The 15,157-nt window shown below is 37.2% G+C and overlaps 1 protein-coding gene across 2 annotated transcripts; it reads right to left on the reverse strand.

Moving 5' to 3' along the window:
- Positions 1-452: 452 nt before the first annotated feature.
- LOC306669147 (broad substrate specificity ATP-binding cassette transporter ABCG2-like) lies at positions 453-7,654 on the reverse strand. Of its 2 annotated transcripts, XM_079153045.1 has the most exons (5): positions 7,597-7,654; positions 4,732-4,880; positions 2,607-2,696; positions 1,597-1,682; positions 453-600 (listed from the first exon to the last, which is right to left on the reverse strand). In XM_079153045.1, exons 1-4 carry the CDS (start codon positions 7,635-7,637, stop codon positions 1,666-1,668), a joined length of 297 nt encoding a protein of 98 aa, XP_079009171.1. In that variant the 5' UTR covers positions 7,638-7,654; the 3' UTR covers positions 453-600; positions 1,597-1,665. The 2 variants fall into 2 exon arrangements, with proteins under 2 accessions (XP_079009171.1, XP_079009170.1); XM_079153044.1 differs by lacking the exon at positions 7,597-7,654 and having other exon boundaries at positions 4,732-5,159.
- Between the last annotated feature and the right edge of the window lie 7,503 nt (positions 7,655-15,157).

A 15,157-nucleotide genomic window follows, 5' to 3' on the forward strand; every position in this document is an offset into this window, starting at 1 on the left:
AGTTTTTTCAACCTATTTTAGATTTCATTCTTACAATATAGCATTAATATTTTAACACATCTGTTATTTATTAAGTAATGGCAAATCATACTTCATAAATTATTAAAACTGAAGGGCTACTAACCTACCTATTGACTTTGAAAATGAGAAAACTGATTCCAGAGATCTTAGTAACTAAAGAGTTCCAGAATGCAATCCTCTTTTTTCAGACTAATAAATTCAACTGAATTTCTTCCCCACGATAAGGGTCTAAGGAAATGAATTATTAGTTTTGGCTTGGATTCTGTCATGCATAATTCTGTTAGTTGTGATTTTTCTGAACTTTTTTTCTATTGGAAACAGTGCAACAGTATGATTGGCAATTGTGCACAGGACAATAAAAAATCTTCATTGGATACTTAAATTAAGGTTCTTATTAATGTAAGAGTAATTCATAGTATATTAAAGGGGTTTAATAACTTTTTTTAAAGAAATAAAAATTTGAGATAGGCAATTGTGAGAAAGATTATCATCATAAAAGCCAAAGCCACATGATTCTTCCATAAACTCCAAGGTGGGAGATTGATGCCCTGGTTTGTCAAGAATTCTTCACCAGTACATCTGAAATTAAACAAAAAAATATATGACTATATTGCCAGCATTTTTCAAATTTTACTCAACATATTTGCTATTCCTTTGTTAAAGAAGTCTATAGGTCAAATCTTTAGTAGTTGTCATTTCATATGTAATAGCTAACAATCATTGAGTATTTAACATTTTGCTAGATATACTAAGCAACTTGTACCTGACAGCTTAGTTAATTCCTAAAACCCTCTAAAGGAATATAAATATTATACACATTTCAAAGAGGAAGGGATGCAGGCTTAACTTACTTGGCCAAGTTTGCAGAGTCACACTATGAACAAATTTCCTAGGCTCCTCAGATTCATTTGTTTTCAAACCTATAATACTGATCACGTAACTTCGTGTATTCCTGATGGGGAACCCTCAGTTTACCTGATGACATCTCTGGCCCCTGCTCCTTAGAGTTCTGCTTACTCACAAGATAGTCATCCAAAAAATAGACTAAGGATTCTAAAACTAGGGCCGGAGGCGATCAAGGGCTTCTGAACAGAATCATGTTCTATCAGCTCTTGCACCAAGACTGTAATGAGCATTGCAGAAAGTTAGCTACAGGAAGATTCCAGCAGGCCCAGAATTAGGCTTAAACCTTAGACAGTGGCTGAAGCAGAGCAGGGTGGAGTGAGTGTCCCTGCCAGGTCAGAAAAATACCTGGACAGGGCCCACAGGTAGACAATAACCCACAGGTTCAATAAGCCCTTACTAAACCATCAAACCAGTCTATTACAATTTCAAATGTTCTGAAAAAGAACTCACTTTTCCACATTAAATAATATTCTACCATGAAGAAAACAAGAGTTACATAGCATGTTCACAATCCTTAGTGCACAACCACTCACTGTACAAGTGAGAAAGCTTAGGCCCAGAAAATTTCATTGACCCCGAAGGGACTCTCACCAACTCTAAGCCCAGGGACTTTTCCACATCACACTGTGATAGTAAGCAAACCCAGTGTGGCACTGAAGGCAAACTTACATCACATAGTTGGAACAACTACTGCTTTCTGTTGTGTTGAGTTCTGAGCAGTGGTTTTGCCCCCAAAATTCATTGTGCTGCAGAGCCTATAACACAAGGGAAGCAGGGCAAAGCAAATAGTTTCAAGGGATTATCACAATTACATCCTCGAGTTTAATCTTCATTATTATTCCTAAAAATATTCTCTTTATTTTTTAATGTCTTGTAACACCAAAGTAACTAATTTTCCCTGGAAATCAAGTGGCCTGAGATTGGGATGTTGCTTCCCATTGGATAAGAAAAGAAAACTGGCTGGACTAGACTATGGCTACTTCCTTCTCTCTCAATTTTATACCTCAAACACTATAATATGTACAATCAGAAAATGAGAAATTACACTCCATTTATATATAATTTATCAAAGCATATAAATGCATTCTATTGTCATGTACAACTAAAACAAGTAAAATTCTTTTAAAACTCAAAAAAATGATGTAATGGAACTCAAAGAATATTACTGATTTATAATAATCTTTTTTTTACTTGTTTTCCTCAAATCCAATTGTAATTTCAGTAGTTGGAAACTTACTCATTCTGTATTGACACAGGTTATTTTGGTGTTGAGTAGATCACTAAAGCTAATATGGTTTTGAATATTACATGATCTTTGTTTCTCTTCTAGTTTTCCTTTTGATATAAATTATAAATTCTAGTCTCCCATCCTCTCATTTATTTCCTTATTTAATGAAACACTGTTTATCATCAATTAGTAAATCTTTCCATTTTACTATGCAATTTCTCCACCACCTTCGTCTTCCTCAAACAATGGGGTGAATAGGGAAAACCTCATGTGACTCCAGGAACTTGTGCTAACTGAGGTTAACAGGAGAGTTTCATTCATTGCCTTTGAAAGGAGACTCCCAAGTGGGGACAGTCATAGCTCATGGCTGGGGAAATGAGTTGGTCAGGCTTTATTCTGCTTTTCTCATAGCTCATGAAGCCCCTCACTCTAATAGATGAAGGCAACTTACCATATAGCCATAGTGAGGGATACTGAAGTACTGGAGCCATGAGCACCAAGGTGAAAGAGGAATAAAAGCCAGCAATGTACCCACTAAACTCTATAAAAAGCAAAAACCATGAATCAGAACTCAACTGGTAATTTTTGAAGAATTCTATTTAAGACCCTTTTCAAGAACCCTACTACTTTCCAAACATTTCTGCTAGGAAAAACTCTCTTCAAATTCCTGTTTATTTTAAACAATAATTTTCATTCCTTGAGTACATATACCTCTGCATAGCTAAGGTTGATTATGCTATTAAAGGAAGGACTATGCCCTATAATCTATATTATATATTCTAACTATTTGGAAGATCCAAAATTATTAAGACGATGCTCTCAACATTCTCTGTAACTGCACACAATAGAAGTTTAATAAGTAGTCATCCCTTGGTTTCTGAGGGGGATTATTTCAAGAACCCCAGTTCACAGACACCCAAATCTTTAGGTACTCAAGTCCCTTATTTTTAAGTATTTGCATATAAATCATGCACTTCCTTTTTGCTTTAAACATTACTTCCTGTATATTTCAAATCATTTCCATATTTCTTAATGACACTACAATGTAAATGGTATATAAATAGTTTATGCTGTATACTTTATGGCATAATGACCAAAAATGACATTAAGAATAGTTTGGGGTTCAGAATGCAGGCTTCAGATTATTCAAAGCTTAGAACTGATAAACAGCATAATGTGATGAGGTACAGCAGAAAATATGGTCAATCCCCCCATTTAAAGCTACCAGAAAACAGTATTCCATTAGGAAAGACTTCTCAAAACACAAGGAACAGCTATGAGGTTCACACAACACTTGTCCTAAATGGTACCATGTACACTAGGATAGCAAAATAATGACAATGCTGTGTGTCTGCACACATTTAGAGTTGATCTAACCAAGTGCTTCCTATAAAACAGCATCTCTGAGTAAAATGTGGTTTCATAACTGGTTTCTAAAGTTCTACATAGAAACTTTTACATAATAATCAGTCAAGACATCCAATAAATCAAATAAATCATCTGTATTTTTAAAGGATATTTTATTTACTAGGTGAAATATAAACAAGACATCACTTTCCCAATGAGATACACTGCAGTTGACAAATTCAGAAATGAAAGAATTAAATTTTGACAAGAGGTTACGCTAATTATGTGTTACTGGAGGACATCTATTGTAGCAGAGAGGACATGTGCATTAGTTGGCTAAGCACTTTTGTTTAGTCCAAGTCATGGAGCAAAAAGGTGGGAACTCATATTGTTCATCTGTTGATTCATCCATGTGAGTACAAACTTTAGGGCCATGTGAGATTAGAATTAAGTGACTATTAAAAAGAAAAGATAAGCAGAAATATTTGATATAAGAGATTCTTAGGTGCATAGAAAGGAAGTGACTTAGTACCATGGACTTTGGAATTTTCCAGTATTCTTAAAACGCTCCTTTTCAAAATACCTGAGGGACCCAGGTAAGACACCCCATCTCCATGCCACACATTATTACACTTCTCACAGAGCTTCAGGTTCACCTTTGAGAGCAATGAATCCAATGAAACTATCTCTGCTGATTAAACAGCTGCAAGTTCTCTAACACCAGCATGAAAAGGAGGCAGAGAATCTACTGTTCTCATTACTCTGGTTTTTAAAGTTCAAGGGATTTTTTAAATTTTATTTGTTATTATTTTTGCAGACTGCATTTTGAGTCACTGGACACAAATTGGGTACAACTGTTCACTTCTATGGTTGTACACGATGTAGATTCACACCATTTGTGTAATCATACATGTACATAGGGTAATGATGTCTGTCTCATTCCACTATCTTAAAGTTCAAGGTTTTATTCAATATTATCAAGAAGTGTCTTTAAAATCTCATCACTAAAGACATATGCATTCTAACTACATTAGAACAGTAGCAAAATAAGGTTGGATAAAGTTGAGGAGGAAATTTGGTACAATCTCTAGACTGTATCTTAGTCTAGGCCCTCCTGGAAGCATCTGAATCCCATGTATACAATCCTCAAATGGTTTTAAATGACAGGTAAAGGTGTGAGAAGAAATAAGGGGAAATTTTCCTCTCAGGGAAACACAGTTCATACTCACCAGCATTAACAGATAATAGATGCTCATAATTGCTGCTATGAACAAAGGTTGATGTGCTCCTATAGCCAGTAAAAGGGAAGTAGCTGAACAGTACACCATCGAAGCAGTAAGAATCATAATTGAGAAAGCTCCTGCCTCTAGTTTCAATCCTTGGAAAGAAAAGGAGGATTCAGTACTGCTGCTCAGGTAAATATGTATTCAGGATTGTTTACTATGCAAATAAAACTAATGTTCAGAGAAATTAATACCTGAATGAAAAAGTTATCCACAGCCAAGTACCATGGGCCAAGTACCATTTCATTGTTCACCTGTATAAAACTGCATGAAATTGTCATACAGGTTTCTTTATTACACTTTACTACCAAAGCACTTTTCCACATAGCACCTGTGTTTCCCTGTGTGGAATTATGACCAACTTCAAAACTAATTAGATGGAGAGACACAACTGGCCAAATTATACTGCCTTTTCCTGTGCTGAGACATCACACATTTCTCACTGTTTGCTATCACTGCATGAGTGAAGAAACTAGAATCAGGTTCCACAACCTCAGTGGTTTCAATACCTGGGGGAAGGAAAGGTATCTCCATAACCTAAGTCTCACAGACAAACCATCACATGATTCTGTGCTAGAGACTGGAATAAGATAAGTATCGTAAACTACATTAAAACTGTAATGAGCTCATTATATGGTCTAAAGATTTTGGAACGACTGCAAGAACAGGAGTCTGGGACCCTAGATTCCATGATCAATTCTTTATAACACACCTCTTATTTGTAAAATGGAAGTTTTACACTTATAAATGCTCTTATCCTATAGTTTATTGTCTTAAGTAGATATTTTTGGTGCATGTGAGAGACATAAACATATAGAAATTCAAAAGCAATGACTCTGGGGTAAATCTGAGAATAATGCAATAATGATCTATTAAATCAATAAACCCCAAAGTTACCATTTTGCTCTCATTAATAGGGGGAAAGAATACATGTGTACACAGATTTTTATCTTTTTATAGACATTATAGATAATACATATCAATCTACATTTGATCTGTATATAGAGTTATATGTTGAGAGATAAAGAGAAAATATATAGAGGGGCAATAAATATCATAACTCCTCAGCATAGTCTCAAGAAGTTTTATAAATTCTTACCATGTTTGTATATGATACATGGCATCTCAATAAAATGTAGTTTTATAAATATTGAAAGTTCTGTTGAGTAGGACACTGGGTGTGTGTTTGCAATCCCAGTGGTTCAGTGGGCTTAGGAAAGATGATCTCAATTTTAAGACTGGCCTGAGAAACTTAGAAAGGCCTTGTCTCAAGATAAAATATTTAAAAACACCTGGGGATGTAGTGCAGAGGTAGAGTATTTATCTATCCTCCATGAAGCCCTTGCTTTGATACCCAGCACTGCACTAAAATTGAAAACAAGAAGCTTCACTTGGGAAAGTCTTGACAACAGTGCTCAATTGAGTGGCTATTTTAGAGAGTGCACAAAGGATACACACTTCCTTAGCTAAGGGCCAGGTTTTGTAGATCTAGTTGTGGGAACCATAAACATGATTAGAAAGAGAAATTGGTTTTAACACATAAACAAAACTAAGGACACATCCTCTTTGTCTTGTTACTTACCTACCAAGAAGTATGCTATACAACTAAATAAAATTGGCAACAAACCCCTGGGTAGTGAATCAGATAACAGTTTTCCAAAAAAGTAAGATGACACTCCATACCATCCACTAATAAGCTCACATCTACAGAACAAGAACACATATCACACATCCCAGATGAGTCCAAGAAGGTACAGCCCAGATGAGATACTGCTGTGAAGAATCCTGCTGCCACCAGGTCTGATACTGAAGCTGCCCAAAGGCTCCAGGCTGACCCTCATCCCCTTCTCCAATTCAGGTGCAGCCTCCCTGGGGGAAAAACACAGTACACATCTCCTCACTCCTCTCAGAGACCCTGCTTCTCCTCTGAGGGGCTCCCTCGGAATAGCACAGAAAGGGCTAATCTCAGTGGTAATGGAGGATTTTCTTTACTCCACTTCTGACTCTAGAAAAGGTGATGCTCTTATACTCCAAGGCCCCAATGCAACTTATGATCCCTAAACTCTTAATACTTTTGGAACTCTCATGTGAGAAAAATAAAAAGACTTCTTCCTTCAGTGATTACCAAACAATATACCCATCAGCTACAAATCCTCAGCTCTCCTCTTCTTGACATCTCTCTCCTATAATTCCAAACTCTTCCACCAGTATCTTCATTCCTTCCCTTTCTGATGATTCCTGGCCTTGGCATGTAAATATGGGAAAATCTCTTTTATCTCTGAAAATCAAAAGCTACAACCCTGTCTGCTTTTTTGCAGTAAGGCTGCCCTCTAGTTCTTTTCATTCCTCCATTCACTGAGGCCTAAACTCAGTCATATTATTTGCCAACTGTACTTCCCACCTCCAATTGATTGCTAGTTCCACAGCTCACTCTCTACCAAGAACCTCAAACTTTTCTTGCAAGGGCCATGGTGACCTGTTCTTTCCTAAAACCCTGAAGATACTTTTCATCCCCTCCATCCCTTGCCTTCTCTGCAGCACTGTGACTTGATGACCACACCTAATTCTGAGAGTCCCTTTTCCCTTGGTGGCAACCCCACAAGCTCTTGATTTTCAACTTCACTCATGACTGTTTTCAATTAATTGTGATAATCTGCATAATAGTTCCAAACTTATGTTACACAAGATAAATACATATGATCTATATTTGTCAACTAAACCAATCAAGAAATAAAAGAAAAATACTGGTAATCCTCTGGGTCACACCTTTGGCCAATTGTGGATCCATTCCTGAAAAAGAGGCCTACTCACCTAAAGAGCTTCTCCAGCTCAACACTCTCTATTCCTATCATGCCAGCCAGACTCTGGAAGATAGTCAGAGTTCAGAGTGCCCGGTCTCTGCCAGGACAGAAGAACAAAAAAATCCTCAGTCCATTCAATACTATTAGGTCAGCTTTCTACTCACAGAACTCCTCCCACTAATGATATAATATTTGTCTTTAAAGAAATGTGGAACTATTATGGTGAAATAGCGAGGGAAGGGTGAACCCATGAGGTCCCTCCTTCATCTCTGTGTCTCCAGAGTGGTGCTGCTGTGACTACAGACATTTCGAATACATGGTCTTAGGTTGCTCTGCACTGAATTATGTCCCCCTAAAATTAATGTGTTGAAGCAATAACCCCTGATGTGTTGGAAGTGGGAAGTAGATGCTTTTGGAAAAAATGAGGTTCAGATAAGGTCATGAGAGGAGAGCCCCCAAGCTGGAATTAGTACCCCCTAAAAGAGGAAAAAAATAACAGATGCTCTCTGACATGAAATGGTGCACAATGGAACTGGCCATCTGCAAATTAGGAGCCTGACCTGCTGGAACTGAGCCCTGACCTCAACTCTAGAATTGGGAGAAAATAAACTTCTATATTTAAGTCACAGAGTCTTTAGTATTCTTTTTATGGCAGCCTGAGTTATCAGGTCATGGAAATACCATCACCTTGAATTCAATAAAAAAAAATGCCAAACACTGTTCCTAAAACAAACATGTCCCGGCCCACAGGACTTCAACGGGTACCTGGAGTGGGGAGCAGGGATTGAGAGAGACAAGAGACACAGGAAATGGAGACAAGACAAAAGCCTGATCAAGTCTCGTTTATTAGAGGAATAAACACAGTTAATATAAAGTACAAAAACCAATCAGAGGAAAGCGCATGAAGGCAAGACTAGTCTCGTGCCAGAGACTAGGAATAAGGAAGTGTAGTTGGCCAATCATGAAGCACCACGCAATCTAGTCTGATGCACCTGGTATAGTCTGACAGGTGTGTAAACAGGTAGAGGCACGCCCCGCCAGCATCCGGCAGGCGCCATCTTAGCTCAGCATGAGGCGAGGCAGGGGGCGTGACCACGAGCCAAGGCACGTGACCTTGAGGCAAGGCAGGGCGCGTGACCTGCCGGCTCCGGACACAAACAGAGAAACAGCAAGCTTCAGAGAAACAGCAAGCTTCATAAATCTACAAATGGTTAAAACTTCAATTAGCCAGTTTGGTTTTAAAGTTGATAAAGAAGATGGTGAGACATGAGGAAGAAAAATACCAAATGGTGAAGGGACACTTCACTCAGTCCTTTAAGACAGGCGCCCGGCACATACTTCAGCAAAGTCCAACTGTCATCCTTGACGGTCACCTTCCCACAAGGTTTTCAAAAAGAAATCAAAACAATATGATTTATGAAGAAAAAAATAAATCTGTAAAAAAATGACTTTTAAAAAGGGAAGTGTTCAGTGAATTTATACCTGTATAGAAACATGGATTTTATGATTATGTACCAACTTCCTTGAAACAAAAACAGGCCTACCTTCATAACCAATTTAACTGACATGGATGATTTTAGAACCATTTTGAAAAAAAGATAATGTGGTATATCATTTCAGTGGCATAAAAAAGAGAAAAATATTTTAAACAAAAACCCAAAGTGAACAATCCCAAATATCTGAAAGGAAAAGCAGGATTCAGAGACACTCAATATTTTTTCTTAATGCCTAAAGAATAATTAACTTATACTCATGTAAATGTGTAAGCATGTAAATGTTTATATGGTAATTAAAATGAATAGGAAACAGCCAGGCCTAGTGGACAATCAGTTATATAACTTAGTATAGAAATAAACCTTATATAAAGTTAAAAGCTAATTTTAGATACATGGGATGTAGCAAAAATTTAGTTCAATAAAGTTAATGGTATGATAATGTTCATGATTCTGAAAAAGAAGACAATGAAATTCCTTCAAATACATAATATGATTTTTTTATATTAAATACTTTTTATTAAAGTATTTAATTCATTCTAATTATTTTTGAGGTGGTAACCCATGTTTGTCATATATAGTTTGATTTGATTTATGTTAATTTTTAATTGTAAATAAGTGAAATTATACTTACACATTTATATAGTACAAAGTTAATGCTATGATTCATAAATATGTTAAATAATAAAATCAAGGTAATTAAGGTGATCTCTACCAACTTGAACATTTATCATTTTTTATGGAGAGAACAACTAAAATTTAATCTGAACAATTTTGAAAGCTATATTATTATTTACCATCTTCACCACAATAAGCAAAGCATCTCAAAAAAATAAAAAATACTGTATCTCTTCTGTGTGAGATTTGGTACCCTTTGATCATCATCTCCTTATTCTGCCCATCCCTCAGACTCTGGCAACTACCATTTACTATTCTATTCTCTGCTTCTAAGAGTTTAATTGTTCTAGAATGTACGCATAAGGGAGAATATGTGTTGTTCGTCTTTCCTTGTCTGGGTTAATTTACTTACCATAATATTCTCCAATCTACCCATGTTGTCACAAATGATAAAAGTTCATTTTTCAGGGCTGAACAGCATTCCATTATGTGTACACACCATTTTCTTTTCTATCTGCTGACAGACACTCTGATTCCTTAACTTGACTACTGTGAATAGTGTTGCAATGAACTTAGAACTGACACTATCTCTTCCACAGACGGATTTCAAATAATTTCCATAAATATACAGAATTACCAGAATTTGCTTACCTATGACTACAATCCTATAAGGCTATTAAATCAAAGGAGCTCACTATCTAGGATTCAAAGCCAGTTTCTCCATTATACAGGTTAGAGAATGTGCAAGGACAGTGCTTGACCCCAAGGAAGAAGTAAACCTTTGACCTCCCCAGCAATTCCAAATGACAAAGGACTGATATTCACCACTGAAGAATGCTTTAAGGACATAGTTTCCAAAATGATACTGTTTTATAATTAATAGAATAAATCACTGATCACCCCAGGAGGGATTAGATAAGCGACACACACAGGCTACTTTCACGTAGCCAAATTCTTACAGAAAATGATAACAAAGGCCAGTCACGAGTACAAATTAAAATAAGGTGGATGCCAAAATCCTCAAAAATCATATCAAGAAATTGACCAAAATATTTGTCGTAAACAATTTTTTGGCGGGAACTTGGGGTTGAACCCAGGGTCACTTTACCTACCACTCAGCTCCATCCCCAGTCCTTCTTATTTTTTATCTTGAGACAGGATCTTGCTAAGTTGCTGAGGCTGTCCTTGAACTTGTGGTATTCCTGCCTCAGCCTCCGAAGTACCTGAAATTATAGGCAGCACTTGACTGACACAAACAATTCAGTTTCAGAGGTTTCAATCCACAGTTGGCAGGCTCCTTTGCTGGGGGTCTAAGTTAAGGCAGAACATTATGGCAGAAGCGATGGTGGAGGAAAGCTGCTCAGTTCATTGCAGCCTGGAAGCAGAGAGAGAGGGAAGGGAGGAGGAGGGGCCAGGGAGAAGATAAACCTTCCACCAGGGCATGCCCCCAGTGACCTATTACCTCCAACAAGGTCCCACTCCCAGTATGCTTCCAACTATCAAGGATGAATCCACTGACAAGAAATGTGCCCTCATGATCCTATCACTGCCCGAAAATCCCACCTCCGAACATTGCTGCATAGGCAGAATTAATAGTGTCAAAATGGCCATATACCAATTGCCATATACAGATTCAGTGTATGTAGATACCTGCATATACATATTCCCTAGGCCTGTCCATTGAGAAGGCTGAGGAGCGATGAGTATTCAAATACCAGTGAGTATTCAAATCACTGATATCTTGTTTGGTCAATACCATCCTTCACAAAAATGAACATTGAATGATTCCAGTTCTGGGAGGGCAAGTATACAATAAGTTTGGGACTTCTTGCTATGCTAAGCAATTAAGAATGGAGGGATAAGTCAAAAAACTGATGAAGGAACCCATCTTGAAACCAGAAACAATAGGAGTATGAAGATAAACAATAATAATGACACATTATAACTGAGTGTTATTGTATAGAATACTAATCCATGCTAGATATCGTGGTGTACTCCTATAATCCCAGTGACTCATTAGGCTGATGCAGGAGGATTGCAAGTTCAAGGCCAGCCTGGGAAATTTAGCAAGATCCTGTCTCAAATCAAAATATAAAAAAGGGCTGGGGATGCAGCTTAATGGTTTAGTAACTCTGAGTAAGGGAAATTAAAAAATATAATCCATGAGTCTATACAGTAACTGAAAGGAGAGATAATGAATGAATATCTTTCCTATTATTGGACTGTAAATTATGAGATGATGAAAATAAAAACTCACCATTTATCATAAATCAATTATCATAGGTTGCTTATTCAGACAGGTGTCATCAAAGGGGAATGAAACTGAAGTTTACTGAAGAACAAGATTCTGATATCAGTGTGTCTCCATGCATACTAATCAAGTACAAAGAAGAAAATGGTGACATGATGGTAAAGTTTGGCAGACAGAAACATAACCAGGTTATCAGTTTTAACATCACCTGGATGTGATGGGACTAGAAAGTACCAGGTTAGACAAGATTGAAGAGACATGATGTGGTGGTCAGTCACCTATGTGAGCAGTACAGTGAAGGCTGGTCCTCAGGACCTCTCCAGCCTTCATTCTGAGGATGTATCATTTCCTTGATTGCTTCCAGAATACAATTGAGTGATTATACAGGACAGGGACCATCGTTCTAGAAAGTAATACTAAAGGAGCTAGGGATAAAGGTGCATCATGTGGACAGTCTGCACTCAAACGATTCACAAAAAACAGTAAAAACAATGGACACAAAAGGAGACAGTGATATAGCAAATGCAATGCAGTGTGGACAGTTAGGTAATCTGATGAAGGGATATGCACATACAGGTTTATGTCTGAAATTATTTAAAAAATAAATTGTTAATCAGAAAAATCTCTCAAATAGGGTGAAGAATTTTTCTCACAATTATAGGTATCCACACATCTGTTGGAATGGATGATTTTTTTCATTATCTTTTTTTTTTTTTTTTTATTAGTTGTTGATGACTCTTTACTTTTCATTTACTTATATGTAATGCTGAGAACTGAACCAGTAGCTCACACATGCAAGGCAAGCACTCTACTATTGAGCTGAAACCCCAGCTCTTTTTCCATAATTTTTAGCATTGGTGAGAGAAAGCACAAATGCTGGGAATGGAGAAAAACTAAGCAAAACAGAATTCTTAGACAGTAGGGAAAATTATTGAATTCTCATGGTCAATTTTTGTTTTATATTCTTCTTATACAATGAACAGAAAAGCAAAAATCCAAAGGAAAAATCAAGATTCTCATAACCTTTTTTGAAATGTTGTCACCATTTTTAATAATGATAGTGCTATCAAACATAAGTCAAAAAGATAATGAGAGCAATACCAGAGACTAATTGAAGCCAGCAGACAGGACAAAGTTTGGAAATCCTCTAGCCAAAAAATGATGACCTTCTCATGAACATCTAAACCAGAAACATGAATAAGCATGAAAACTGATCCATTTTGTCTTTTAAACAGGAAAAAAAATGTAAAAGAACTTCAAGACTTACTACATTTTATAAGCCTATTAAAACACAAAAGAATGGTCTCCTCCTTTTCTGAGATGCACATCACTGAGCCATAGACTCAATGTGAAGTCTTGAGTAGGGAAGACCCTTAGTATATTGAGTTAGTAGTCAGTCTACCAGGTGGAAAAGATAAGCAAGAGGAATTGGGAGTGTGGCTGAGTGGTAGAATGATGGCCCAGTGTGCACAAGGCCCTAGGTTTGATCTGTAATCCACACCAAAAAAAGAAAGGAAGAAAGGAAGGAGGAAAGGAGGGAGAAAGGAAGAATGAGAGAAATGGAGAAGAGGAGGACAGATAAAGAGGAAGGGCAAGGTATAAATTCCCACAGTATGCTTGTACATCTATTCAACATGCATGTGGTCAAATCACATTACCTTCTACACAAAAATCTTGCCAGCATTTCAGAAGTCAGTTTTACTGATGGAATCATTTTAGTCCTAGTTTAGTCAAAAGAAATAAAAGCATGTGTCTATTTAACAGCACAAAGACTTAAACACAAATGCTCACGGTAACTCATTGATAATAGGCAAGGCCCGTGAAGACTATTATAGGTCAGGAAAGTGGTTCACCAGGCCTGGGTAGTCCTTTCTCTTTCTTTGTAAGTCACTCACTTTCAGTGGCCCAGAGGGAGATTCAAAGGTTTATTAACATTCTAGACACTTTTAGCTCTTAGTTTTGAAGAAGACATCTTGTGTGTGTGTCACATTGGGATATAGAGGAGATGAGGAATGGCAGTGGGAGCAACCTAGTGCTATCCTATAATGCATGAAATAGTGAGTGAGCTTCTTAAGAAGCTTTATTGTAGTTGTAATTTTTTTTGTTCTAAGTGTTTTTAACAGAATCCTATGCCTGATTCTCAGAGCTCCAACCAATCAGGTCTGGGCACTTGCCCCAAAAACAAAACAGAAAAGTAACAGTGAAAAGCAGGTATTAGGCAGGAATTCAGGGACACCAAGATGGTGGAGGCAGAGTCCAAGAAAAATGCCACTAGAGGAGAAGACAGGGAGATGAGGCATCGTGTCCCTATTTATGATAAGTCCCATTACCATGACATCTCCAGCCACTGATGTCTTATGGCCCATGATAACTTCTGTCACGGGTTTGGTGTTCTAAAATAACCAGTGGGGGTAAACTGAACAGTATTCTAGTTAGGTTTTCTAAAGTAACCAATGGGGGGAAATTGAACTCTATTCTAATCAGGTATTACAAATTAAACAATGGAAGCAAATGGGGTAAGGTCCTCAATGAGGTCCGTATAGGGAAAAGAATGCCTCACAGCTCACTATATAAGACACTGATTTCCAGCCATTGGGGCCTTGAGCCTCTCTCATTTGCTCAGCTCACTCTGCTCTACACTATGGAGTGCTACTTCCACCTTCGCCTTCAGCAAATCTGTGCTCTGCCTGCTATTCCTGTGTGTCTTGCTCAATTCTTTGTTCAGCACATGAAGAACCTGGATGCCAATGGGACTATGCTGATTAAAGTTATACTCAATCCGTATATCTATACCAGGAACCAAAGGCGACCTGAGTTTCCAGCATTGTCACTGAGTACACTGACATGAGTTTTCAGATCAGGTAGACAAGGGGGACTAGTAGCCCTGGGAAAGCTGTGGTTGAGTGATCATTATGTTAGAATTTATCAGATGAGGTCTTTCCTCAAAATAGCATGTTGGGATGCATGTATTTATAATTTTAACCAAGAATTTTAGAACCTGAATTTTTGGTTTCACGTTTTTCTGTATTGTTTGAACTTTTCATATTATTTTCAATATGCATTGTAACAAGCTGGATAATTTTTAAAGTTAGTTATTAAAATTCAACTATTCACAGAAAAATTACAAACAGGAGCTCAATAACTCTTCAGCAAACCATCCAAACTTGTGGACAAATTTTGAGTCCTGGGAGTAAGAAAAAGACAAAATA

This window comes from Sciurus vulgaris (assembly GCF_902686455.1).
Source record: "Sciurus vulgaris genome assembly, chromosome: 9".
Taxonomy (NCBI): domain Eukaryota; kingdom Metazoa; phylum Chordata; class Mammalia; order Rodentia; family Sciuridae; genus Sciurus; species Sciurus vulgaris.

What these genes read in the sequence shown, in the direction of transcription:
- LOC306669147 (XM_079153044.1), bottom strand. Translation starts at nt 4,848, where the DNA reads ATGATTCTTACTGCTTCGATGGTGTACTGTTCAGCTACTTCCCTTTTA. An exon ending in TCCCTCACTATGGCTATATG is followed by an intron (nt 1,683 to 2,606) that starts GTAAGTTGCCTT and finishes CTTGTGTTATAG; the next exon opens with GCTCTGCAGCACAATGAATT. An exon ending in AGTTGTTCCAACTATGTGAT is followed by an intron (nt 601 to 1,596) that starts GTAAGTTTGCCT and finishes GTTTAATTTCAG; the next exon opens with ATGTACTGGTGAAGAATTCT.